Below are 27,619 nucleotides of genomic sequence, written 5' to 3'. Positions count from 1 at the left end.
TAGGAAACAATACAATCACTTTAATTTGCTGCTCGTCACCTTGAAAGGTCATTACAGTACATTTGCAAAACCCTTCGACAAGATGCCACGGATGGCATGTCCTGGGAACCGCTGAAAACGCCAGCCGCGTGGTGGGGGCACTGTCCAGAGCCGAGAAGCCCGGGGACAGCTCTGGGGGGAAGCCAGGCTCCTCTGTGATGAAAGCACCTGGTGGGGGTGGGAAGGTGGGGGTGCAAAGCGCATGGATTCAGGTCGGTGGGGCCCCAGCAGAGGTCACACTGTGGACTGAAGCCGGCCTCGGCCCTGGTACCAATCTGTGGACGGCTGTGGGTCCCGACGTTTCTAGAGGCTGGGAATCGACATGTTAACCGTTGCCTGGGCAAGCCATCTCCGCCCTGTTCTGGACCAGGGCCTGGAGGGGCCTTCCAGTTCCATGAGGAACCTGCAGAACCCGGGAGGGAGGGAGGGAGGGAGGGGGGAGGACCCAGGCCCAACCAAGGCTGCTCCCAGCCCTGAGGTCAGAATCAGGGTGAGGGCCAGGGTCCCGCGCTTACTTATTCAAAGGTCTGCAGAGAAACAGGGCAGCTTCTGTCCTGCTAGTCACCGTGGCTTTCACCTGCTGCCTGAGAAACCAGGCACGTCAGGCCCCTGGGAAGCCCAGGCCCGGCAGGTTCTTGGTGAAGTGCGACACCGGTTAGTCTCTCTGAACCTGGGCTCAGAGCCGGCCCTGGGGAAGGGCCGTTGGGACTACTGCCTCCCAAGTCGATGGTGAGAGAACAGCCCTCACCGTAGTGGATCTGAGCGAACCTGGGTACCAGGCCAGCGGAGGGCAAGCTCCGTCGGGTCAGCTGTCACTTGCCCGGCCAGTCGTCCACAGGCCACGCTGAGGTCTGTGGCTCTCAAACAGGAAGTGAGGTGGGAAAACAAGAGTTCAGAGGTCACTTAGCTACTACCAGCTGATGACCACAGTGCCCTGGTCTCAAGGCTCCTACCAAGCCCACACTCAGCAGGTGCTTCATTTCAGGAAGTGTTTTTACACGTCCGTCCTGGGCTGGACGGTTGTGAATGTCCGTGGGCGCGGGAGGGAGGGACCCGGGGTCGGCCACTGGGCGAGCCTTTCGGGCTGGCAGCTGGGCCTTCCCGCCCTCCCACGGGAGGGGCGTTAGGAGAAGAGCTCTTCACAGATCCTGCGCGTGTCCTCGGGGGCCATCACGGTGTAGCCCATGGTCCTCTGGTCTGTGAAGATCTCATGGTCGTTCCCGCCCTGCGGAGACAGAAGCAGACACAGCCATTGCCTGGGGCCAGGGCTGCCAGAGGAAGGAGGAACCTGCCATTGGACCGGGCAGGGAGGGTTTCCTCGGTTACCTCGTTCCTCTGGAAACGAAGACAGTCACGCCGAGAAAGGGTATCACCTTCCCCTGAACTGTGACTCAGCGGGGAATGGGTAATTATGCCGGTGAACGAGCTCAAGGTGTTCTTGTGAAGACTGAAGGCTTACCTCTCTATATAAAGAGGTAATATGCTAATTGGTCCTAACGGCATCACAGTAACGACCAATTTGCATATTGGCAGACCAGCAGGAGGCTGCACACAGCAGGGGGTGGGCGGCTGGAGCCAAGTTCCCGGGGGTCTGAGGAGAGTGCCTGACAGGAGCCCGGACTGTACAGAAGAGGAAGCGGCCACGGGGAGCTCTTCCAAGCCCCCTGCACGGACACCCTACCCCAGCCCCCGCACCCCCGGAGGGATGGGGAGGCTGACCAGACAGGGAGAAGACCCAGCCTCGGGGGTAGCTGCAGCCCACACCTCCGACTCCTGATCTCTTCCCCCACCACCCCTGCCAGGGACGCCCACAACAATAGCACGCTGGTGACCACCCGTCAGCGCCCCCGAGGCCTGTGGCCCGCCATTACTGGGCCCCCTCTGCTGGGGCCGGGCACGCCCCTCCTCCCTACAACTCCAGACCCAGGTGGAGGCAGGCCTGAGTGGCCCCCTGCATCAGACCCTTCCCCCTGACAGCAGCAGCGCCATCTCCGCAGCGGAAGCACGCTGAACCTCACTGGGGGCGCAGCTAAACCCGTCCTCCTAGCCGGCCTGGCTCTGACCCCGCTCCAGGAGATTGGAGCCCCACCCTGAGCAGGTACAGCTGCGAAACAGCCAAGTACAACTTAAAAGAATGGCGCCAAGCGAGAAGGTTTGACAGTTACTCCCCCTTCGGCCTCACAACCTTCCTAGTGCCCCCCTAATGCCCTGCCCCCCTGCCAGCGCCTCCAGGGACGACCCCCGCTACAGGGCTGCTGGCCAGAGCCCGCCCCTCCGAGGCCTGCGGAACCCTCTGCAAAGCTTCCATAGCTACAATCCCAGGAAACAATCATGCCCTCCTCCCCTCATCAGCAGCTGCTACCTGCGAGGGTACCTGTGGGCTTAAAAATAACAACCCCTTCCCGTTTAGACATTACTTACTTGATGAAACATTTCTAGGTTCATTAGCTCAGAACCTCCTCATGACAACCCAGTGAGGCAGGCGGAGAAGAGATTACAGTTCCCATGGTATATGTGTATGTATTCAGAAATGAAGCTCAGAGAGGAAAAGTGTCAAGCCCAGGGGTTCCCAAGGTGCAGCACATGCCCCACGGGGGGGGGGGGGGGGGAGGCAATTTGATTTTAAGTGGGGGCAATTTGAGAATGAGTTAACTGAATTTTTTGCATGTCTTATGGTTCTAGGGGGCCTCAGCTACAGCGTATCCTATATAATAAAAGGCTAATATACAAATGACCGAATGGTGGAATGACCGGTCACTATGATGTGTGCTGACCACCAGGGGGCAGACACTCAATGCAGGAGCTGCCCCCTGGTGGTCAGTGTGCTCCCACAGGGGGAGCGCCGCTCAGCCAGAAGCCGGGCTCACGGCTGGCGAGCCCAGCGGCAGTGGTGGGAGCCTCTCCCACCTCCATGGCAATGCTAAGGATGTCCAACTGATGGCTTAGGCCCACTAAGCCGTCAGTCGGACATCCCCCCAGGGCTCCCAGACTGCAAGAGGGCTCAGGGCAGGCTGCGGGACTGCCCCCAAGTGCATGAATTTCGTGCACCGGGCTTCTAGTTCTTCTATAAACAAGCAGTCTAGGCAGGTGACAGGATGCTCAGTGCCATCGACTTGTTCCACTGCACCTGGGCTTCTCTAACGAGCCACAGGAGGGGGGCAGGCCACAGCCAGAGCACCCTGCTCCCAGATTTCCTGGATGGACACGCCCGTCTCTGAGCTGACCGAGGCCACGTGCCACACGTGACTATGGAGCACTCGCCATGTGGCAAGCAGACAGAGGAAGTGAATTTGACTTTGATTCATTTAACTGGAAACAGCCCCGTGTGGCTGTCTGAGCCAGGTGGCCTGGGTTAGATCCTGGTTCTACCACTGACAAGGTAGGTTCTTTGGGCAACTCCCCACCTGGAAAGTGGGGAGTGGTAGCAACTCCCATAGCGCTGGGGTGAGTAGCTGATGAGACCATGGGACCCGGGTAAGGCCCCGGAAAGCAATCTCTGTGGCAGTATCAGCAGCAGCCCCTGTTCGGCTGTCTGGGTGTTCTCACAGCGTTTTATCTGGGGCACTACACTCCAGGAGTTGAGGGCATGGATCTTGGAGGGCGGGGCGCCCTGACTGTGGGTCCCAGTCCCGCTGGTCTCAGGTGAATGAATCGGGCTTCCTGCCAAGCGCTGTGGGGGGACAGCTCCTGCTTTTCTTCTCATGGAATTTCCTATAGTTTTCTCATACAATGAAAATAGTGGCTGAGAAAACGGGTTTTTCTCATAAAAATCTGTCAGAAAACCTGACATCCTTCTAAAGGGCTGACTGACCCATGAAATCACTCCTGCTCTCCTACCTGACGATGAACCAGTCCCCAAGCAGATGCTTTCCCAGGGGAAGGGAGGGGCCGCGGCCGGGCCCAAGGTGTGCTGGGTGGAGGAGCCGTGTCAGGGGGCCCTGACCTTGCCCGTGAATGCCCTTCCCAGTGCGCCCGGGAGCCTGCGGGCATCTGGTCACCCAGAGGCTCTGTATCTGCTGCCTAAGCAAGCAGCTGTGGAACCACTTCTAGTAATTCCTCTGGTTTAAAAGCCAGATTTCTCTTAGAAATGGCCTGGCAGGTAAACACCACAGAGGACTACGTTCAGAGGGAAAACAAACTCCCGCAGTGTCTGGAAGAAGCCAACGTCACAGACTTAGGAGGGCAGTTAGTAGTCACCTGTCACCCAGCTGCTCCCTGCCTGCCTGGATGGTTTCAGCAACTGGAGATACAGGGGCGGCAACAAAACCACAAAACGACATGAGGGCTGCCCCCCAGCTCCCGACGTGGGAAAGAGCTGTGAAGAACAGAGGGGAAGGGAACCCGGAGTGACCAGGGAGGGGCCTCTGAGCAGAGACCTGAAGGAAGGGAGGGGACAAGCGTGTGACCGGCTCCCTACGGGGAAGGCAGCTCAGCTCTCAGAACCTGCCAGGCCCCGGAGGGTCTGCACCCGCGGTCAGGACCCGAGACCTGTGAAGCCACCAGAAAGCGGCACTCCAGGCCACAGTGAGGCTCGCCTACAGCTGGGTCTTTCTGGAGAACGGGGTGAGGACAGAAGCAGAGTGGATTTGGGATCCCCAGCCGCCAGCCAGGGTGCACCATGAGGCAGAGTGACCGCTGAAGGAAGGCGGGCCCACGGCTGTGCCTGCCCCTCCCTGGAGAGGATGTCACATTTGGGGACAGATGTGTGCCTGGCAGATGCCTCATTTGCATGAGTCTCCCTGGTCCTGCCGGGATGGGGCTGGGAGCTGCTGTGGAATTCACCCACGGAAGCTGGGTCCAGAGAATCAAAACCTCCCCCATCTGGGCTGGGCTGCTGGGTCCCTTTCAGCTCCGCTTGCTTTCAGAGGGCAGCGAAGCGCCTGCACCACAAACCCCACCAACCTCTACCATCCTCCCCTCCTGCCAGGGCCCGGCCCCCTCTGCGCAGTGGCTGCACAGAGCTTGCGAACCAGAGTCGGAGGGAGGCAGCAGCCGAGCCAAAGCACTCAGCTGCGAGGGCCCCTCTGGAGCAGCCAGGCCTCAGACAGCGAAGCTCCCACACGACGCGCACGCGTACCGAAGGCTCCCTGGCTCGGGCTTCGGAAGCTCAGCTTCCAGGATACCAACAAAACCGCTTCCTGAGAGAAGATAAAGGGAGTGAAGGGGCAAAGGGATGAATAACGGGGATCACATTCTTGTTAGAGTGAATGATGGGTCCAAAGGAGAGACCTCAGCTCAGAGAAACCGCCCATGAATATTTAAATCCCCACCGGGAGGGCCAGGGGTGAAACATAAGGCGGTGTCTGCAGTGTCCAGACAGCAGGGGAGGGGCTGAGGAGGCTCAGTCCCCATCACACCCCAGTTCTGCACACACTGTTACAGGAGTGAACCCCGATTATCCTGACACTGGAGACAAAGAGGAGATTGTGTTAAGAGGAAGCTGACACTCCTGCGGGCAGACAGACTCCCTGTCGCCTGCAGTTCACATTCCTGCTGCCCATGGGCGCTGACCTCAGGTCAGTTAACTAGCATCTGTCAAAGGCCTAGTTGTGGTGGGCACAGAGCTGGGCTGTGCCCTCAACGAGCGCGGAGCAGGGCTTCTCCTGGCTGCGGGGGACAGTCACTGCGGGGGCTGTACAAGCACCTCAGTAAAGTTGGGGAAGGAATAAAAGCTACTGGGTCTAGCGGCCCAGGATGTCCTAAGAGCTGAGAGATGACAGCAAGTGCTGCAAGGTGCCCAGTGTCCGGGACCACTGCTGGGTGGCCCACCAGGGCAGGCGTAGGAAATGGGAATTCGAGGGCGTGCTGCTTGCTGGCAGCATATGGCTGCCTTCTCAGTGTGACAGTGAGCTGCAGCCCCCGGAATGCTAGGCAGAGCAGTTTGGGGCGCGTCTTTTGTGCCTGGCCATCTCCTTCCTGAGGCAAACCAGGTCTCCCCCAGCCCCTGAGCAGAGCTCAGAGCTGGGTTTTCAGACCTGGTTGCTGTGACTGGTGGGAAGGATGAGGGGTTTCAGAGCTGACAAGTACTCAGAAAAGCAAGGCCCAGGCCTCCTTTACTCTGCTCTCTGGAGGTGCTCAGGCAGGCGGCACCCTTTGTGCAGCAGCGGTCCCGTCAGAGGCTGTGTCGGGAGAGGACTCGCAGGCTGTCCTGAGCCCGGGGTGCTCGGCAGGGAAATGGCTTCTCCCTGACAGCTCTTAGCCCAGGTGCCACTTCCCTGGAAGCTGCAAAAACATTTGCCTTGATACACAGAGAGAAAACAGCTTTCAAAGTGTCCATCCCCGAATGTGAACAGCGTTTAAAGCTAGTATTTGACAGCTCTGTGCCTAAAGTTATAAGAATCGACATGTTGTTAAAAGGCTTAGAATGCTGGACTGTCCACTCCCATTTCCAGGAAACCACTGACAAGAGGATCAGAGCTGAGGGCAAAGAATGATGCGAGAGCGCTGACCAGTGTTCGTTTCAACAGCAAGAAGCCGCGATCTACAGCCGCCTCTCCTAGGGAACGGGTGAATGACTACGCCCCAATGACAGAAGGTTCTATAGCCATTAACATCTTGTTTGCAGAGAAGACTCACTAACTTGGGGGAAATAAAATACGACTTGAGAACAAAAGCAGGAAGTAAACAATGAACATGCAAGAGTCCCACATTGAGCTCCTATCTGCAGAGAGGAAAGCCTGGGAGGCACATCAGAAGTGATGATAGGTGACTTATGCATATTACTTAAGAATGAGGGTGGGGGGAACCTCCATGGAATAATATCCATTTTTTACCCTGGCCTGTGTGGCTCAGTGGTTGAGCATCGACCCATGAACCAGGAGGTCACGTTTCGATTCCGGTGAGGGCACATGCCCGTGTTTGCGGGCTCGATCACTACAGGGTGCATGCAGGAGGCAGCTGATGATGATTCTTATCATTGATGTTTCTATCTTTCCCTCTCCCCTCCTCTCTCTGAAATCAATAAAGACATATTAAAAATAGTACACATTTCTTAAAAGCAGGCAAGATTTAGGAAAACAGAACTGATGTGTGACAATGTAGCGGTTAAACAGAATAGGAAACACATTCAGAAATGAAGAATTCCCAAAGGAAGTCACTTTCCGACTTGCTCAAGAACTAGGTTGCACTGTGCAAAGGCCCACCTGGGGGACTTGGAACACAGCAGAATGCCATTCTCACAGAAAGGTGTTCTCTCCTGTCCGAGGGCTCTCTCCTCAGCCTGGAGGAGACGGCGCCCAGGGAGGACTGAAGGAGCTCCTAGCCGTTCTTTAGATCTCGGGTCACTTCATCAGCTAACTTCTCCCAAAGCCGCTACTGAAGGCGCCGCTACTGAAGGCACTGCTGCGTCCGGAGTGCTGGGTGCGGGATGTGATTAGACCCTGGTTCTCTCTGTCATTAGGAAAAGGCTGGTTGATCTGCCTCCTGAAAAGAACCGCGTTCCTTTGGGAATTGGAATCTTTCTCACTCGCTGGAGAGGGTTTGCTGACTGGAGAGCACACTCCTTGAAAGAGCAGGGAGTTTGCTCTGGTGCTCCCAGCTCGGGCAAGTTACTTACCCTTTCTGAACCCCCATTTCGTAATTCTGAAAGGACACGAAACCATGTATCCAGAAGTCCCTTTCATGTTGAAAGGCAGGGCCACCTGGGATAGATCTTAGCTGAACAAACCAAGTATTCTGGAGGGGACCAGAGTGAAGGGATAAAAAACTCCCTATGCAGCATGTATGATGCACCTGCTGAGTGCAGTACGGCCCAGGACGCCTGATGGCAAGGTGACCACCGAAGGGCACAGAGGGCGAGAGGAATCTAAAGGGAGAAGCTGAGCCTGAGACTGGGCAGGAGCCCCTGGCGCTGAGCCTCCCTCGGGCCTCACGGTGACAATGTCCTGGGCACCTGCCTGTCCTAAGGAGAGCCTTGCTAGGCTGCCAGAGGGCTCCGGGGGAATTCCCCCCGGGGACTCCTCCTGCTGGCGCTGCCCTTCAACACTGGGCTCTGCTCTCAGTTCCAGTTTAGAGTCAGTGTTGGACTAGGGGTTTCCGACACCCCTGGGGGCGGGGGGGGGGCTCCTATACCCTGTGTGTGATGCTCAGGACTGACCCCTCACCTCCCAAATTCCAGACTCAAGAGATTCTTTGTCTCTTATCATTTAGAACCTAAATGAATGCCTCTGGGAAACAAAATACTGAGGAAAAAGAATGGCGAGGGCTCTGAAATGCAAAGAGGATTTGACCACAGCCCTGGGTCAGGTGTTCTGAAAGGCACTGGAGGAGGGCAATATTTAATTCAAAAGCCAAACCAAGGCTCACTGGGTTCTTACCTCCACTGAGGTGTCAGGTGTCCGAGCAGGGAGGGGAGGGGGCCTTAACCACCCTAATCACACCCTTTCGGAGGACAGAAGCATCACTCAGTTCGGGCTGGGCCGGTGGGGAATGTGTGGGTGAAGGGAAAAAAGCCCATTTGTCCATTTCCTCCCTTCAAGCCCAAACCAAACAATGAAACCACAAAAACACTTCCGTACTCACTGGCATGGTTTTGTCTCCAAAGAAATAAATGGTCTTATAGCCGTCATTTTCCACGTGTCCCAGGCAGTACCTCTTGTCCCATCCGTGAGGAAAGACATCGATGCTGATCTGGCCTCCTGCCAAGTGGGGAGGGGACAGACACAGGCTGAAGGTGACAGGGAGGCTAACAACCTGTCACCGGAGCCTGCAGCTTACACTCCTTTAGGGGCAGGTTCTAGAGGTTCATTCCACCTTATGTGTTTTTCCAACATTATTCCACCTAAAACCTAAAAGTGGGGCCCAGAGGACCCCTCAGAGCGAGGGGTGCACTGCATTTAGGTGCTCCGTCAGCGAGTGGGTTTCAGTGAAGCATGCTGGGGACATCTGGTAAGAGCCCCATTCAGTGGTGCTGATCTCCAGCTTCAACTCGCTCAGCTCCGAGGCGGAGAATGCCTGGAAGCGGCTGCATCCAGCTTGTCTTGCAGGACAATGAAAATCACAGGGGAGGTGATTTACAGGCAGCTTTCACCCGCAACAAAAACCCTTTCAAAGCTGTGTCAGAACAATGTTCATCTCACAGTTCGAGAACACTTAAAAACCCACCCATTCATCTATTATACATAATCCCTCTGCAGTCCCAGTCTCCCCACAACCCACACATTTATTAGCGCTAGTAAATGAGAGGGCTTTGAGAAATGACTCATCGGCACTGACAGGGGAGATCGGCTTGCTTGAAGCATTTGACAGGCATATTCTACCAAAAACACAAGCCTGAGGCCTGAGCGTGGGAAGGAGTCTGCATCAGCCACCAGAAACGGTCGTGTGCTGGCCCGTCTTCGTGAAGAAAGCCTGGTGAGCCTAGCCAAGGCCCCTTTCCTTTCTGGGCCTGTTTCTTGATTTGCAGAACCAACCGAGCTGGCGTCTAATTCAGTCTAATGTACCTAAGAGGCTCCCATCCCACCTCTGCTATGGAGCTCACTAACGTGCCTGCCTGCCCAAAGGCGTGAGGGGAAGTTCTTACTCTTCATTAACACGCAAGATGCTCTTACTTTTGACCAGGAGGAGAAATGCAGGGAGGGCTCCTGCTGGGTAAGAACTGAGAGCCCAGCCCAGCAGCTGGAAGCCATTACCTAGCAGGGCAAGTCTCTGCCTGGCCCATCACCCAGGAGAGTGGGTTTCTCCTCCAGAGGGGCTGCTCCTTAAGTCCTCCTGCCCACCTGCAAGCGGCAGTCCAACATCAGGCACGCACCCGCCCACCACACACTCCCGGCAAAGTCTGAATGTACAATACCTATGGAAAACGTGAGGCCTTTTCCTGCAAACTCTTTCTGCAGATCTGCTACAAATTTCTGTCGTATGTTTTCTTTCTGAGGAAAACAAGAAGACACGGGTTGTCTATTGTGTTGCTCACCGTAACTGTGGCCACAAAGCGGCACCTCTTATCTGCCCAAACCCAGGATGTTTCAGAAACACTCACTTTATCGAGTTCGTAGAATTCAATGCGTTCTTCTTGGCTGCAGCTTCTTCCAATAGGGGACACATTTAACATCCCGTTTCGGAACTCGATGAAAGTGCCCCTGGAGAGGAAGGGGACAGAGGCACATTATCCAATCTGGGCAACGTTCTAGATGGATAGATGGGCTGAAAAGCTGGGCGATTCCGAAAGGCAGAGGCTGGTGTGATCCACACTCCACTGGGCGGGGCCTCCTGGCAGCCACAGGCCACAAGCAGCTGAGAGTCTGGAAATTCAGCTCATCTGAACGGAGATTAGATTTCAAAGGTTTAGTAGGAAAAGGAATGTAATCATTAATAATAATTTATGTTCACTATCCTATCTAATAAAAGAGTAATATGCAAATTGACTATCTCTCCAACACATAAGATGGCTTCCCCCATGTGGTCAAAGATGGCTGCCCCCATGTGGACACAAGATGGCCGCCACAAGATGGCCAGCAGGGGAGGGCAGTTGGGAGGGACCAGGCCTGCAAGGGAAGGCAGTTGGGGGCAATCAAGCCTGCAGAGGAGGGCAGTTAGGGGGGACCCAGGCCTGCAAGGGAGAGCAGTTGGGGGGGGACCAGGCCTGCAGGGGAGGGCAGTTAGGGGTGACCAGGCCTGCAGGGGAGGGCAGTTAGGGGTGACCAGGCCTGCAGGGGAGGGCAGTTAGGGGTGACCAGGCCTGCAGGGGAGGGCAGTTAGGCATGACCAGGCCTGCAGGGGAGGGCAGCTAGGGGCAATCAGGCTGGCAGGGGAGCAGTTAGGCATCAATCAGGCTGGCAGGGGAGTGGTTAGGGGGTGATCAGGCTGGCAATCAGAAGCAGTTAGGGGCAATCAGGAAGGCAGGCAGGTGAGCAGTTGGGAGCCAGCAGTCCTGGATTGTGAGACAGTTGGACATCCCTTGAGGGGGTCCCAGATTGGAGAGGGTGCAGGCTGGGCTGAGGGACACCCCCCCCCCCATGCACGAATTTTGTGCACCGGGCCTCTAGTGTTAATTATAGTTTGAATATATGGGACTGAAACATTGAAATTAATTTCACCTGTTCCTTTGTTTTTTCTATTTTGACGTGGCTATAGAAAACCTAAACTCACATTTTATTCTGTTCAATAGGGCTGGCGTTGGGCAGAGAATCTAAGTTAATAAAAATGATGACCAGCTCTCCAAGTTTCCTGAGGAGTTTGAAAATGTATGTCCCAGACAACTCTGCCAGGGACCTCCTGAAGTCACTGCTTTACCAAGCAATGTGGCCCAGGAAAAGGCTCTGAGGGTCACCCCACGAACTCCTAGGAACTGAGGACACTTGTCACCCACTGGCAGGCTGTCTCTGACGGGTTGATCTAACACAGAAAACGAGAACAGCCTGACCCTTTTGAAGTTACCTCAAATGAAGGGGTTTCTTAAAAAAACCCACTTTTCCCTACCATGTTTCCAGTTTGAATCTCAAAAAGAGTTTCTTAAAAACTCAGGTAACTGGTAAGCTCTTTATTCTGACAAATGAGACCAAAGTGTGAAGACGGTGTGTGTGAAGTGTCTTCTGGTGCTAGCAGGGACGCCTGTGAGGCTGACTCACTCTTCCTGGACCCTCTGCTATCCCCACCCCACAGCTCCGATGTCCAGCCAGCACCACCTGTAAATGCCGAGAGGACACAGGCTGCGTGCAGAGCGAGGACCCTGTTCAAGGCCAAGGCCCCTCTTATGGGCTGGGCGACTCTGGGCCCTGTCTAGCCTTAGCTGGAGCTATTGGCACCCACTCTGGTTACCTCTGAAGGTCTTGTGAAAACGACACGTTCCAGCTTATGCAGAAGCCATCTGCATACTGCGAAGCAGTGAGCACTCACAAGAAGGTAGACACAGTACACTGCGACCACAGCTCCTTCCCTGGCTGTGCCTAACTTGCAGTGCACCTGGGACATTTTCTCTAACCCCTCCCCCGCCAGGGGTCCTGGCGTTGGTGCAGATCAGCCGTGTCCCCTACACCTTCCACATGTACAATGGGGGCGGGGGGACTGGTGACCATTCCCACGGCGACCTAGGGCTGCGGGTCCTAAACTGTCAGAAAAAGAGCTCAATTAACCCTTTGTACTCGCTTGCTTTTTTCTCGATTCCTTTATTCTACTCGGGATTTAATTTTTTAAATGCCCCAGATTTTACAAAGCGCGGCAGTAGAATAAAAAACTGGAGTTTCTTTTCATACAAACTTATTTATTTGGGTTTTTTAATATTTCAAATTATTGATACATTCAAAGAGTAATTTTAATCTCGATACTAACCGTGTCGAGTCACGAGTCACACTCGACATCTGAGTGCAAAAGGTTAATTTTCCCCAACTCAAGGACACAGTATTGCTCTATTCCCATGGCACAAAGGGAAGCCGAGCCTTCTGTCCTAAAAATCAGGATTAAGGCGGTTTGCCTAGCATTCAACTCCACACCGAAGTCTTACTGCTACAGCTAGTACTGCTGAGAAATGTGGGCAAAGGCCGATCAAGCTAGCTCTCAGTTCTGCCTCTTGAATTCAGCAACCATGTCACGCTAATTCAGAACTACTGCTCCGCACATGGATCTCCCTCCTGAGGTGACACCTGTCTGAGGACAGGGTTCTGCTTGCCTTTTTTATCCTTCCTTAATGCTTAACGGAAAGACTGAGCTGGCCTGGGATGTAAGATATAGTTTCACTTTTTACTATGGAGAATTTCTAATACACACAAAAGTAGACAGAGCAGGATAATGACACCCTCGTGCCCTCACCCACGTGCCCTCACCCTATGAGACCCTTTTGGAAAGGGAAGCCCTTTCCCTTTCAGTGGAGGTGCCGAGCAGGGGCACCTGTCCCATCAATTCTGCTAGTCTTCAAAGTGCAGCACTGCCGTCCGAGCCAGTTTGGCTCAGTGGATAGAGCATCAGCCTGCAGAATTCCGGTCAAGGGCACGTACCTCGGTTGCAGGCTCCATCCCTGGCCCAGGTCGGGGCGTGTGCGGGAGGCAACCAATCGATGTGTCTCTCTCACACTGATGTTTCTCTCCCCTCCCTTCTACTCTCTTTAAAAATCCAACGGAAAAAATATCCTCAGGTGAGGAGGAACCAAAGTGCAGTATTGCTTTGAAGTTTAAATGCCATTTAAAAAATGTTTCTCCCTCTGATCATTAAGGTGTTACATATAAAGTGCAGAACACTAAGAAGAAAAGGGAAAGTATTTCAAAGAAGTCACTGCACCTTCTCCACCACGATGCAGCCGCTGTTAACAAGTATCCATTTCCTGCCAATCTTTTAACTGTAGGCATGTATGTACATTATTGTTATTTGCCCAGCCGGTGTGGCTCAGTGGTTGAGCATCGACCTATAAACCAGAAGGTCACAGTTCAATTCCCGGTCAGGGCACATGCCTCGGTTGCCGGCTCGATCACCAGTGTGGGGAGTGTGATCCCCAGTGTGGGGTGTGCCGAAGGCAGCTGATCAATGATTCTCTCTCATCATTGACGTTTCTCTCTCTCTCTCCCTCTCCCTTCCTCTCTGAAAACAATTAAATATTTAAAAGTAAAATAAATAAATAAATAAAAATAGGAACTGAGATAACAGAACCCAAGAGGTAGGTCCCTAAATCCAATGCCTACAGAAGTCAGAAAGATGGGAGAAGTGGCCTGTGAAAGACTGGGGGTGGGGGCAGGGAGTGCTGCTATGTGGGCATCCAGTTGTCGGGTCTTCAGTTGCAACAAAAGCCTGAAATCCAGACATTCCAAAAGGTGAAATCAGACTTTCAGATGATCGCAGCTAATTCAGGTATGGTTTCACACCGTGGGCCAAGCAAACTTGGCTGTGTGGGATTTGGTCTGCGGACCTCCAGTTTGAGACTTCCCGGCCTGGGGTTTATACTGCTTTTCCACACTGCTGACTCACAGGCATTCCCCTACCCGGTGGCCTCTGAAAGCATGTTGTTTTCAGTTCCCATCAAGAGGACATGCCATCATTTACATGCTCATTCTTCTATCCCTGGCTTTACAGAGGGTTCCAGCGATTCTTTATTAAGCGCTGGGCTTTGGACTTAAAAGAGCACCAACCCACCCAATGACATTCCTCCGCATTCCCTGGCAGCCTCTGCTGAAAGCAAACTCACCTCTTCTTCGGGAGTTGAATTTTCGCAATGTAGCTCAGACAGTAGTTGATTAAGTCTTGGATTAGGGCCTCACCCAAGTGACCCTGAATACTCTAGGATAAAGAAGACACTGGAGTTACTTGATCAGTGGGAGGCACTTTTAAGATGACCTTCAGCCACTGTCAGTCCGGGGCCACCCGGCCGATGTGGCAGGGAGGATGGCGCCTCCACCACCTTTTCCCTTCTTTCCCTTTGTTCTCTGGTTGAGACCATAAGGCAAACCGGAAAGGGCTCAGTCAAAAGCATTTTTTACTTCGTTAGTCAAGATTTCTGTACTCATCATCTTTCAAATGCTTCATGGAAGGCCCACAGAGCTTATTGGTGCTGCTTTTATTCAATCAAAATACTGACACAAAATATATTTGTTTCACTCTGGCTTTCTCAGATACCGTATTTGAACAAAATGATCTTAATACTGACAAGAGTATTAAGTACACAGTACTCCTTAATATGCTTGTAGTGACGCTGCTTGCCCCAGCCTCTGCTATCGTTAACAGAAGTATTAGATTAAGTGTCCTTAACCCTTTGCACTCGCTTTTTTCTCGATTCCTGCTACCGATTCTAACAGTGTCGAGTCACACTCGACATCCGAATGCAAAAAGTTAAAAAACAGTTATAAAAATATAGATAACAATTTGGAATATGTAATAGTTCCATGATTCAACATTCCAAATGTAAAAAAATACAGGGTGAAGATTCATTCCCACCCTGTTCCTCAGCTCCCAAATATACCTCCCCAGAGTTGGCCGGGTCAAATACCTTTTTGGAAAACATTTCACTAGTAGCAGACAGCAGTTCGGTAGTTGGATACTCAAGAACCCACCTGTTTACACAAGAATTTCCCATCTTTGTATGCCACCAAGCCATTTTCTGGAAACACATAATCATACTTTTCAATCACTGCAACCAAAACAAAAGAAAACTCAGAATTCAATGAATGGCAACTTGTGTTTCTATGTCTTGATTAACACGTATCACCAATAAAACTGCTGAACTCCAGTATGGACTCTGAAAGAATACCTCATCTTCACAGACTGGGAGAGTGAGAAAGAGCTCCGTTAAGTTTATTTATTTTTAAGGCTCTTCATTACATATTTAAAGTATGATCACCAGGCTGGAGATGGGAGACTCAGTGATGGGCCATTTCATCCCTCTGCCTTCAGCCTGCCTGTCTGTAAAGGAAGATGGAAGCCAATGACGGTTTCCAAACCTCCTGTGAGTCAGCATCACCAACACGATGAAACTGTGCAGACTTCTAGGCTCTGCTTTCTGAATCAGACTCTGCAGGCGCCAGGCTAAAAATCAGATTTAAAAACAAACAAACAAACAAAAAAAAAACACCTCTTTAGCTGATTCTTATATGTAGTCAGATTTGGAGACTCTACACACCTGATATCAAAATGAATTATCAAACGTTAAGTGCTGTTAAAATGCTGATTCCCAGGCTCTGTGCTGGGGGTATTTTAACGAACTCCCCAGGTGATTCTGACACAGGTGGGTCCTAACTTCCTTCTGGCTTGTGAATGTTTTGATTCTGTTGTTTTGACTCACGGAAAAGTACGGACATTGTATTACACTGACACAAAACCTCTGAGCCCGTGGGTAAATATATGGCTAGAGGCAGAAAGGGCAATCGGGACCAAGTAGCACAGTTTCCAGGCTTAATGTGCCTTACTATGTTGTTTAGTGTTTCTAAGCAGAGCACCTAGAAGGAAAATTAAGGCAAAAGGAACAGAGTTTTAAAAGGAACACAGAAATTGCTCTCTAATGGTCCAGGAAACACAGCCTGCTCAGATTTGGACGGTAAAGTATTACATCTAGAACAGTGGTTCCCAGCTGGGGGTGAATTTGCCTCTAGAGGACATTTGGGAATGTCTGGGGACATTTAGATTGTTACACTGGGGGTGAGGGTACTGCTGGCATCAAGCGGGCAGAGGCCTGCTAAACATCTGCAGTGCACAGGACAGCCCTATGACAGAGAATTGTCTGGGCCAAATCATAACAGATTTGATATATTAGAATTTAGCTTTTAGTTAGTTATGAAATTAGCTCTTCTTAAGAGTCACAGCTGCACTGGAATGTATTCATGTCCTGAGGCCGATAGGCCTGCCTATAAAGCAAGTTTCAAAATGCATATATGTCTGCTTAAGATAACAGAGAAGGGCCCTGGCCGGGAGGCTCAATTGGTTGGAATGTCATCTCATAAATCAAAAGATTGCGGGTTCAATTCCTGGTCAGGGCACATGCCTAGGTTTCGAGTCTGATCCCAGTGGGGCATGTATGGGAGGCAACTAATCGATGTTTCTTTCTCACATCCATGTTCCTCTCTCTCTCTCTCTCCATTCATCGCTCTAAAATCAATTAAATAAGAGATAATAGAAGAATGTAACCTGTTAAACATGAAATGTACAACTCTGTTCTTTTTTTTCTGCTCTTAAGATAATGTCACTGATTCACAACCCCAAGATGTCTTACAGACCTCCCCTGTTCAAACCCGGACAGGATGCTACCAGAAGCTTAATAAGAGTGCTGAAGCTTGTGTAAGAACTGACCATCGACACAGCCCACCACCCTGGACTCTTTACTCACGATTACTCATGATTTCTGCTCTATAAAACCTCTTGTCTGTAAACCATCGGGAATTCAGGTTTTCCAGCACAAGCCGCCTGGTCCCCCTGTGTAGTGCTATACAATAAACAACAATTTCTTTCACTGCACCCACATCAGAGTAATTGGCTATCTGCAGCGCTGAGTGGATGGAACTCTGCTTGGTTATAAAAACATTAATAGTGATGAAAAGAATTCATCTACCTTTCCATCCACTCTTTCTTATAGGCCAGGCACCCTGGAGGCCCTGGGACTATGAGATGAATAATCCACAGTCCTAGTCTTCAAGACAAATTTATAACCAGACAGTTTCCAATAATCGAGAGTGCTTCAGCAGCAGGCTGGGCATTAGAAGCTCTCGGGGTAGCTGCTAAAATACGTTTCCCCAGCCTGGAGACCCACTGAGTCAGAATCTCCAGTGAAAGCCCATAAGAATCGCCAGGTTCCTGGGGTCCTGTGCTGGGGATTATGGTTCAGTAGGTGGCGGAGGAGTCTGGTTGACTCATGACTAAGGGAACTTTGGGGAACCCTGAGTTAGGGCAACAGAGAGGAAGTCCCTAGACCCAGAGGGCACCTCACACCTGGGTGAGGACAGTCAGGAGACAGGGCCTGAGCTGAGGCTACAAGGGCAGTGGATGGGACAAGAAGTATGACAGGCAAAGACACAGATGAATCTACCCATGTATCTGAGTACCAAGTGCTCCATCAGCAACTCCAGAAATTTATTTACAGGAAGAAATACCGGGAAAAACAAAGACAGAGAACGTGTTTCCCCAAACAAGGAAACAGGGATGAGGGTTCAGGGCTAGTTATGATGCTCCATGGCTATGGGTTTCAATATCGTCATAAGAAGTTACTCTTTTACCAAACTGTAATTAGCAATGTATAACTCACCATCATTTCCCAGCTGCTCCTGCACTTTCTCCAAGTCCGAGCCGCCTACCACTCCAATTTTGACCTTCTGCCTCAATTTTTGTAAAAAGTCATCCATTTCTTTGGTAATTTTCTGCATTTCACAAAGGAAGATACAAGTTATGAGCCATAAAGTAATCAGGAGACTAAAATTGAAAGAATAATAGAACCCTTACTTGCATACATGCCAATTTCCTTTCTAGGTCCGTAGACAAGTCCAAATATTTCAGCTATAATTTGGAGACATTAACTTTTTACCAGAAAAAACTTGTTAAACTTTACTCATTATTACCTCATTTAAAACACACGATAGCCGAAACCGGTTTGGCTCAGTGGATAGAGCGTCGGCCTGCGGACTCAAAGGTCCCAGGTTCGATTCCGGTCAAGGGCATGTACCTTGGTTGCGGGCACATCCCCAGTAGGGGGTGTGCAAGAGGCAGCTGATCGATGTTTCTCTCATCGATGTTTCTAACTCTCTATCCCTCTCTCTTTCTCTCTGTAAAAAATCAATAAAAAAATATTAAAAAAACAAACAAAAAAAACACGATATATCAACAGCTGTTGTGTACTGTTCCAGCTATTTCTATTCATTTATATACTTGGCTACATGCACATACATATAGAAATAGGCCTCATTTTTTGAAACACGAGTGGACTCAATCCACATCTTTTGCAGTGACTTGTGTTTTCATGTGATGCACATTCCATGCCACACACAGATGCAGTACTTCCTTTCAAATGCTATATTTATGGATTTAAGCTGTCGACTTTAAAACAACATAATCAGATTAAAGGGGAACTTTGGATTTGGTTTATTATAATTATACAAAAAAAAAAAAAAACCCTAAAAGATAACTAGATTTTTTTAGTCTTTTCTACAAGAAATGCTCCTATCTATAAACAGTGGTTTCAATTGTAAGAGTTTATACTTGTGCCCTAGCTGGTTTGGCTCAGTAGATAGAGCGTCGGCCTGTGGACTGAAAGGTCCCAGGTTCAATTCCGGTCAAGGGCACATGCCCGGGTTGCGGGCTCGATCCCCAGTAGGGGGCATGCAGGAGGCAGCCGATCAGTGATTCTCTCTCATCATTGATGTTTCTGTCTCCCTCTCCCTTCCTCTCTGAAATCAATAAAGAAATATATATTTAAAAAAAAAAAAGAGTTTATACTTGTTAAATTCCAAACTGTGTGCTAGTTCAAAAGAAATTATAAACTGAGAGGAAAAGATATCCCTGTATTAACACAAATCATAATGAATTTTTAAAAGTCTTATATCACCTGGCCAGTTTGGCTCAGTAGTTGAGTGTCAACCTATGAACCAGGAAATCATAGTTTGATATTCAGTCAGGATACATGCACGGAGTTTGGGCTCAATCTCCAGTGTGGGGCGTGCAGGAGGCAGCTGATCAACGATTCTTTCTCATCATTGCTGTCTCTCTCTCTCTCCCTCTCTGAAATCAATAAAAACATATTTAAAAAAAAGTCTTATATCACTGCTTTTAGTAATCTTAATTGTACATGGGGGCAGGATAGTAAGAAGCTAGGGAAATTCCTTGCCAAGTGTAATAAGGGGAACTGAGATAAAATAATTAAACAAGGCCAACTGATTTGAGCAATGAATCGCAAGGTTTTATCTTCTCTAACCAAGGACACTTAAGAACAAATGGTTTACACATTCCAGACCGTCCTGGGGGCAGACTGGCCTCAGTCCTGGTCCTCTTCTATGACATTTTTAAAACATGAAACTAACCGGGAAATAACCCTGACCCCTTTATACCACATTTTGATGAATCAACATATTGAAGGACACACCTGGGAAACTAACGAATATTCTGTTAAGACCGTCCCCTAAAGATTCCCATCCAGCAAAAGAAAGATAAAAAGTCTCAAGACAAGGGACCCACGGTGCACTCTCCCTACAGCATGCCCACGCCTTTCTCCCTTAGGCATGTATCTCTGCTCTTTCTCCTAAACTCTAAGGGTGCCCACAAGACTGCAAATAGGGGAGCAGTGGGCAGCAGCAGCTCATCGCAGGCTTATCCCCTGAACCTGTGTCCAAGGCCCCATTTTCTCTGACTTCCCAGTGAGCTAACAGCAGCCCCACCTTGACTCACTTCTGTTGTGGTGACTTTTACTTCTTAGTGAGTTCCTGCAGCCCAGCGTGGCCCATTCTTTCCTAGAACGTTTCTAAAAGCCAAAGCAGCCCTCTCTCCTGTTGCCTCTTCTATCCTAAGCCCTTCCTGTTTCACTGTCCCAGCTTTAATAAACTACTCTCAAAATCACTCGGACGCGTTTGTTAAATCTTTCCTGCATGAAGTCAAGAAACCACACACTACTGGCCACCCCAGGAGACCCGCTCCAAACCCAGTCCCGTCCAGTAACACTTACATGGACTATCTTTCAAACATAGTTACCAGAAATTAAAAACAAACCACTTAAGTCAACTTCAGTATATAAACATTTAGAGTTAAATCCTCTTTTTCTTAGAACAATTTTTATAGTACATACATATGATTAATCAAATAGAGGGGCTTAAATGGAGTGCAATGTTTTTTCCATCTTCCAGTGGAATCTTGACCTAGCAGACAAAAATCTAGAACTGCAATAGCAGCATCGATGAGTTGATGACCATGAAAGGAGTCCCTGAGGCCCCCAAGTGGATTGCTCCATCTTGACGTCAGAATGGGAGGAAGTGGGGAAGGATTTTGATTGCAAAATATTAAACATGCAATACTAATAGTAACAGCAGCATCAATACTTCCACCTTCAAACAGAAGCCTTGTACACATTAATGAGCTAAATGGTATTGTGGTCAGCCGTCAGACCTGTTCTGCAATGTGAATGGGTTGTAAAAGGTGCCTTTTCACTTCCAAGTGGCAGCCAATATTTTTTAACAGGAAATAAGATAAAAGCTGCTTGTGACCACAACAGAGCATCTAAACCATATCCAACTGCAGGACAGATGTTAAAAAAAAAAAAAATATAATATATATATATATAAATATATATATATATATATATCCTATATACCGTATTTTCCGGTGTATAAGACGACTTTTTAACCCAGGAAAATCTCAAAAGTCGGGGGTCTTATATGCCGGAAAATACGGTATTTGGGTTTTAAGCAATCTGATATACATTGTCAGATTTTTCTAACCTACCATATTTTCCGGCGTATAAGACCCCCGACTTTTGAGAAGATTTTCCTGGGTTAAAAAGTCGTCTTATACGCCGGAAAGTGCGATAATAAAAGCCTAGGTGGCATCGCATATGTCATCACAAGATGGCCACCACAAGATGGCCACCTTCACATTGCCCTTGCTTTGACGTCGTCACAAGATGGCTGCTACAAGATGGTCACCACAAGATGGCTGGCAGGGGAGGACTGTTGTGGGTGATCGGGCCTGCAAGGGAGGGCAGCTGGGGATGACTAGGCTGGCAGGGGAGGGAAATTGGGAGCGAGATCGGGCCTGCAGGGGAGGGTAGTTGGGGGTGAGATCAGGCCAACAGGGGAGGGTAGTTGGGGGCAAGATCAAGCCATCAGGGGAGGACTGTTGTGGGTGATCGGGCCTGCAAGGGAGGGCAATTGGGTGTGAACAGGCCAGCAGGGGAGGGCAGTTGGGGGCGACCAGGCCAGCAGGGCAGGGCAGTTGAGGGCGATTGGGCCAGCAGAAAGGGCAGTTGGGGGCGATCGGGCCGGCAGGGGAGCAGTTAGGTGTCAATCAGGCCGGCAGGGAAGCGGTTAGGGGCCAATCAGGCTGGCAGGCAGAAGCAGTTAGGGGCATCAGATAGGCAGGCAGGCGAGCGGTTAGGAGTAAGCAGACCCAGATTGTGAGAGGGATGTTTGATTTCCAGTTAGGGGTCCTAAACCAGCAGTGGGACATCCCCCAAGGGGTCCCAGATTGGAGCGGGTGCAGGCTGGGCTGAGGGACACCCCTCCCCCTGTGCACGAATTTTGTGCACTGGGCCTTTATATATCTATATATCTATATCTATATCTATCTATATATGTATATATATATTAGAGGCCCAGTGCATGAATTCGTGCATGAGTGGGGTCTGGCTAGCCTGGCCAGGGGGAGGGGACATGGGCAGTTGGCCGGCCTGCCTGCTGGTCGAAATCCTGGTCTAGGGGACAATTTGCATATTAGCCTTTTATTATATAGGATATACACTGAGTGGCCAGATTATTATGCATTCAGAGATCATAATAATCTGGCCACTCAGTGTATATGTATGTGTATATATATATATATATATCCTATATAATAAAAGGCTAATATGCAAATAGACCGAATGGCAGAATGACTGGTCACTATGATGCACACCGATCACCAAGGGGCAGACACTCAACGCAGGAGCTGCCCCCTGGTGGTCAGTGCAACGCTCAGCCAGAAGCCAGGCTCACAGCTGGTGAGTGCAGCAGTGGTGGTGGGAGCCTCTCTTGCCTCTGTGGCAGTGCTAAGGACCCCTTGGGGGATGTCCGACTGCCGGTTTAGGCCTGCTACCTGTGGGGAGCAGCATGGGGAGTGGGCCTAAGCTGGCAATTGGCCGTCCCTCGAGGGGTCCCAAACTGCGAGAGGGCGCAGGCTGGGCTGAGGGATGCCCCCTCCCCCCAGTGCACGAATGTCGTGCACCAGGCCTCTAGTATATATATGTATATTTAAATATATTTTTACTGATTTCAGAGAGGAAGGGAGGAGAGATAGAAACATCAATGATGACACAGAATCATTGATCAGCTGCCTCCTGCACACCACTGGGGATTGAGCCCCCAACCAGGCATGTGCCCCTGACTGGAAATGAACCCAGAACCTTTCAGTCCTCAGGCCAACACTCTATCTACTGAGCCAAACCAGGTAGGGCAGGGCAGATGTTTAGAGCAAAATTGTTGTGATGTTACCAAATAATGCTGTGATGCTAATTACAAGGGACTCTTTATCAATCACCCTAGACAAAATAAAACACAGAACAAGATCCAAAAGCTTGAAGTGGAAAAATGTTAAAAACTCTGGGGAAAAAATTATAAAAGACTCTTTTGGGACAATTAAGGAAAAATGAATGGAATAGAAGAAGTGTCAACAAAATGGGAACCATTGACCACAATAAGCCATTGCCTGTTTTTCTGAAAGGTCTGAATGGAACAAAGCCACGTCCACGTCCACCCATTTATGTAGTGTCTGTGGCAACAACAAGAATTAAGTAGTTGTGACAGAGACCACATGGCCTGCACAAAGCCTCAACTATTTACTACCTGGCCTTTTACAAAAAAAGTTTGCCAACCCTTGGATTAGGGCAGGGATGGGGAACATCTGGCCCTCAGGCCATATAAGGCCCTTGAAATCATTTGCTCTGGCCCTGCCAAGGCAATTAGGGGTGAATTAATGAAATGTTTGACCACATATAGCAGGCTAATTTTTAAGTTGATAATTTTGTATGGCCCGCAAATCCTATCTAATAAAGAAGGAATATGCTAATTGACTGCCACGCCCTCAAAGATGGTGGCGCCCACAGCCAATAAGGAGGAAATATGCTAGTTGACTGCCCCACCCTCAAAGATGGTGGCGCCCACAGCCAATAAGGAGGGAAAATACTAATTGACTGCCACGCCCTCAAAGAGGGTGGCGCCCACAGCCAAGGAGGGAATATGCTAATTGACTGCCACGCCCTCAAAGATGGAGGCACCCACAGCCAATAAGGAGGGAATATGCTAATTGACTGCCATGCCCTCAAAGATGGTGGTACCCACAGCCACAAGATGGTGGCGCCCAGTCCCCTCAGCCCTGCTGGGGCGACAGGTGTGCGGCAAGGCCGGGCCCACCCCCAGGTGTGTCCGGCTGCTCTGTGCGCCTGCCTCTGGAGTCCCCCAGTTCCCTCAGCCCCCCAGCCGCCCAGCCGCCCAGGGCCGCCCAAGGCTCAGGTAACCAGGGCCAGCCAAGGCTTGCACCAGCGGCAGTGGCAGCAGCAGAGGTGTGATGGAGCATCGCCTTCCCCTGATTGCCGGGTTGCCTCCCGCTCCTGAGGGCTCCCAGACTGTGAGAGGGGGCAGGCTGGGCTGAGGGAACCCCCCTCCAGTGCATGAATTTTCATGCAACGGGCCTCTAGTGATGTTATAAATATCCAAAAGGCCCTTGGCAGAAAAAGGTTCACCACCCCTGGACTAAGCACTACTAGGGGACTGGTGAGTTTTCTTAGGTGTGATGATGATACTGTGGTTACAATAGATGTTCTGTCCTCTAGAGATGCAAGCTCACATTTTAGGGGTGAAGCACCATGATTACTGCAGCCTAGGAAATGGTGCAGCAAAGATTAAAAGAAAAAGAAAATAAAGTTAATGTCAATTATTGTTGAATTTAAGTGGTGGGGATTTGGCTGTTCTATGTACTATTTTTCCAGTGGTTCAGTATGTTTTAAATTTCTCATGACAGAAAGTTGGAAAACAATTCACCCACGTTTAAGCCCCCCTTCTTTTGCAGGCTTTTGTTCTAAGTTTCAACTGTTTTTATTTTTATGTTTTAATTAAACATATTTTTATTGATTTCAGAGAGGAAGGGAAAGGGAGAGAGATAGAAACATCAATGATGAAAGAATCATTGATTGGTCGCCTCCTGCATGCCCACACTGGGAATCGAGCCTGTAACCTGGGCATGTGCCTTAACCAGGAATCAAACCTTGACTTCCTGATTCATAGGTTGATGCTCAACCCTGAGCAATGCTGGCTGGGCAAATCTCAACTGTTTTTAGATGAAATGGCATTTCTTAGGAAAGTACTCAGTACAACAAAACAGTGAAATGTGCACAGCTCTGGACTCCATTCTAACTAGAATTTACCTGTTTAAATCATATCCTGTTTCAGCAGCTCCAAGAAAAGATAACCCATTCTTCTACTTCCTTGTGCTTATCAATGTGAGAATGAATTTATTGAGGAAGGAAAAACTTGGATAATGAATAGATCTGTTATTAAATTTTTTTTTTTATTTTTTACCTAGAGTACCCCATACATAGAAACAATTATTTTTTAAATTACATTTTTTTTTTTTTTTTTTTTAGTATTAAACTGATTTATGTTCACTGCAAAGAATATCATGCTTCCAATGTGGGTTGCTTGGTTGCCATTTCATACTGTAGCTTATAAAGCCTGATTCCTTCTGAGAATCAAAAGCACTTTCCTGAATGGCACATTGCTTCTACCTCAGAAAAATGGCAGAAAATGGTAAACTTAGCAAATACAATTCTCTGAAACTCAGAGACTGGTACCAGATCTGCTGTGTGAAATCAAGACAATCTTTTTTGTTTTTTATGTTTTAAGATTTTTATTTTTGAACTTGAGGTCTGGTGCACAAAATTCATGCACTTGGGGGGTGGGTGGGGTGCGTCCCTCAGCCCAGCCTGCACCCTCTCGCAGTTCGGGAGTCCTCGGGGGATGTCCAACTGATGGCAGGGGAGCAGGCCTGAGCCAGCAGTCGGACATCCTTAGCACTGCTGTGGAAGTGGGAGAGACTCCCACCATCGCCGCTGCTCTCGCCAGCCATGAGCCTGGCTCAGGACTTTTGGCTGAGTGGCGCTCCCCCTGTGGGAGCACAATGACCACCAGGGGGCAGCTCCTGCATTGAGGGTCTGCCCCCTGGTGATCAGTGCGCGTCATAGCGACCGGTCGTTCTGCCATTCGGTCGATTTGCATATTAGCCTTTTATTATATAGGATTACAATTCACATTCAATATTGTATGTATGTGTGTATATATATTAGTTTCAGGTGTCCAGCACAGTGCTTAATCATTTATAGAATTTATGATGTGATTCCTCCAACAAGTCTAGTATCCACGTGGTACCTGTCATAGTTATTACAATATTATTAAGTATTACTCTTGATGCTGTACTTTACATTCCCGTGACTATTCTGTAACTATAATCCCTTCCCTTTTTCACCATCAAGATGATCTTGAGTCTCAGTTTCCTTACATTTACAAGCATAGTAGCCCTGGCCAGTGTGGCTCAGTTGGTTGAGTGTTGTCTCGTGCACTGAAAAGATGCCGTTCGATTCCCAGTCGGGGCACAAGCCCAGGTTGTGGGCTTGATCCAATGTTGGGAGTTTATGCAGAAGGCAGCCGATTGATGTTTCTCTCTCTCCCCCGCCCCCGCCCCCGCCCTCCCGTCACTTCCTCTCTCTCTCTCTCAAAAAAAAAAGTCAATAAATAAAATAATATATAAAAAAGAGGATAGTAACAACTATTCTATTTAGGATAAAGGGTGAGAGGATCCAAAGATGGTGTGTAAAAAGGCTTGGGATGTAAACCCGAGACAATTACAGCCCATGGACCCAACTGAGCAGCTGTGTGTTTTTGTAATAAAGTTTTACTGGAACACAGCCACGCTGTGTCTACATATGGTCTATGGCTGCTTTTGCATTAAAGTTGAGTAGTTACTACAAACCATATGGTTGGCGAAGACAAGAGTATTTGTTCTCAGACTCGACAAACAATGAATGGCTAACCTCGGCTCTACACCTCCAGGGGCTTTTAACAACCCACAAGTGTGTGCCCATCACTGATCTCAGAGTCCAAAGGGGCCTTTGGAGAACTTGCAGTTGAGCGTCTTCACTAGGCACATGGAACACGGGGCTCAGAAAGGTAAAATGCCATGTGTAAGGTCACACACACTTGATGTGGAATTCTGAAGCGCACCACTGCTACCACCTGGCCAAAATTAGACTCAGAACTTGGAGACAGGGAGGCCATTGGGGCCTCAAGTGGATCGACTGGTGTTGGGTGATCTGCTTGTAGGAGGAGGTGGAGGTCAGAGGGAGCTGCATCACAAATGTGGATCTTAACTGAAACCTGTCTGTGCCTATAGCAGCAAAATCTGCAAGTGGGAGGCAAGTTTCCATGAGTCCAGGGAGGCTCTCAACAGGCAGCCTGTAACAATCTAGGTCTCCCGCTCTCTTTTTAAAAAAATATTTTTATCGATTTCAGAGAGGAAGGGAAAGGGAGAGAGCGAAACATCAAGGATGAGAATCATTGACCGGCTGTCTCCTTCACACCTCCCCTTCCCCCCACAACCCGGGATGGAGTCAGAAATCCAGGCGTGTGCCCTGACCGGAAGTCCAACTGTGACCTCCTGGTTCATAGGTCGACGCTCAACCACTGAGCCACACCCGCCGGGCCAATCTAGGTGCCCTTGATCACCCAAGACCCACTGCAGGGGCTGGAGAAGGGGGTGATGGTGCTGGCTAACATTTATGGACTATTACTGAGCAGAGCTTACTGTAAGCCAAGATACTTTCATGAACTCATTTGATTTCATCCGATCCTCACAAACACAGATGCTGAGGCTCCGAGATTAAAGTCACACAGCTGTCAAGAAGAAAAGCAGAGACTGTACTCGGCCCGTTCGAACGAAGAACCTGTTTTCCGTATCAGGATACGGGGCACACCCCACAGGTGACAGAATGAGGAGGGCACACAGCTGGTCAGGGGGCAGAGCAGGGGTCCAAACCTAGGGCTTCCGGTCAGAGTCCAGAACTGCATTTCCCACCCGAATACAAGTTTCTTACTCTCAAGAGTTTTTCGGCTCATCCCCCCTCTCCAAGCGCCCTGAGGTCTTCCGTCTCATCCCTCCAGGGCACCCAGAACAGAGTTGAGCCCTGCCAGGAGGTGGGCGGTCCTCAGCCGCCCCTCGGCGCCCACCCTGGGTGGTCGCTGGCCCCGTCCTGGGAACGCAGGAGACCCTGCACCTGCCGCCTCCAGCCCGCAGGGCGCCGCCTACCTGCCGCGGGGCCGTCAGGGTCCCGTCCACGTCGAAGAGGCAGAGCGCTGGGCCCGGCGCAGCCATGTCTCCGGATCCCGAGCCGCACCTGACGTGGCGCGTCGGCACCTGGAACTCGGCCCCGGGCTTCCGGGCCCAGCCTCCGTGCTGCAGGGCA

General features: G+C 50.1%; 1 protein-coding gene across 1 annotated transcript; it reads right to left on the bottom strand.

The window, feature by feature from the left end:
* On the bottom strand, window positions 1-27,619 carry PMM2 (phosphomannomutase 2). Its single transcript, XM_008141600.3, has 8 exons — window positions 27,463-27,619; window positions 17,684-17,795; window positions 15,006-15,082; window positions 14,144-14,235; window positions 10,016-10,115; window positions 9,830-9,905; window positions 8,560-8,675; window positions 1-1,264 (listed from the first exon to the last, which is right to left on the bottom strand). Exons 1-8 carry the CDS (start codon window positions 27,526-27,528, stop codon window positions 1,163-1,165), a joined length of 741 nt encoding a protein of 246 aa, XP_008139822.1. The 5' UTR covers window positions 27,529-27,619; the 3' UTR covers window positions 1-1,162.

This window comes from Eptesicus fuscus, chromosome 4, assembly GCF_027574615.1.
Source record: "Eptesicus fuscus isolate TK198812 chromosome 4, DD_ASM_mEF_20220401, whole genome shotgun sequence".
Lineage (NCBI taxonomy): Eukaryota > Metazoa > Chordata > Mammalia > Chiroptera > Vespertilionidae > Eptesicus > Eptesicus fuscus.
This window is presented reverse-complemented; position numbering and strand designations above follow the sequence as displayed.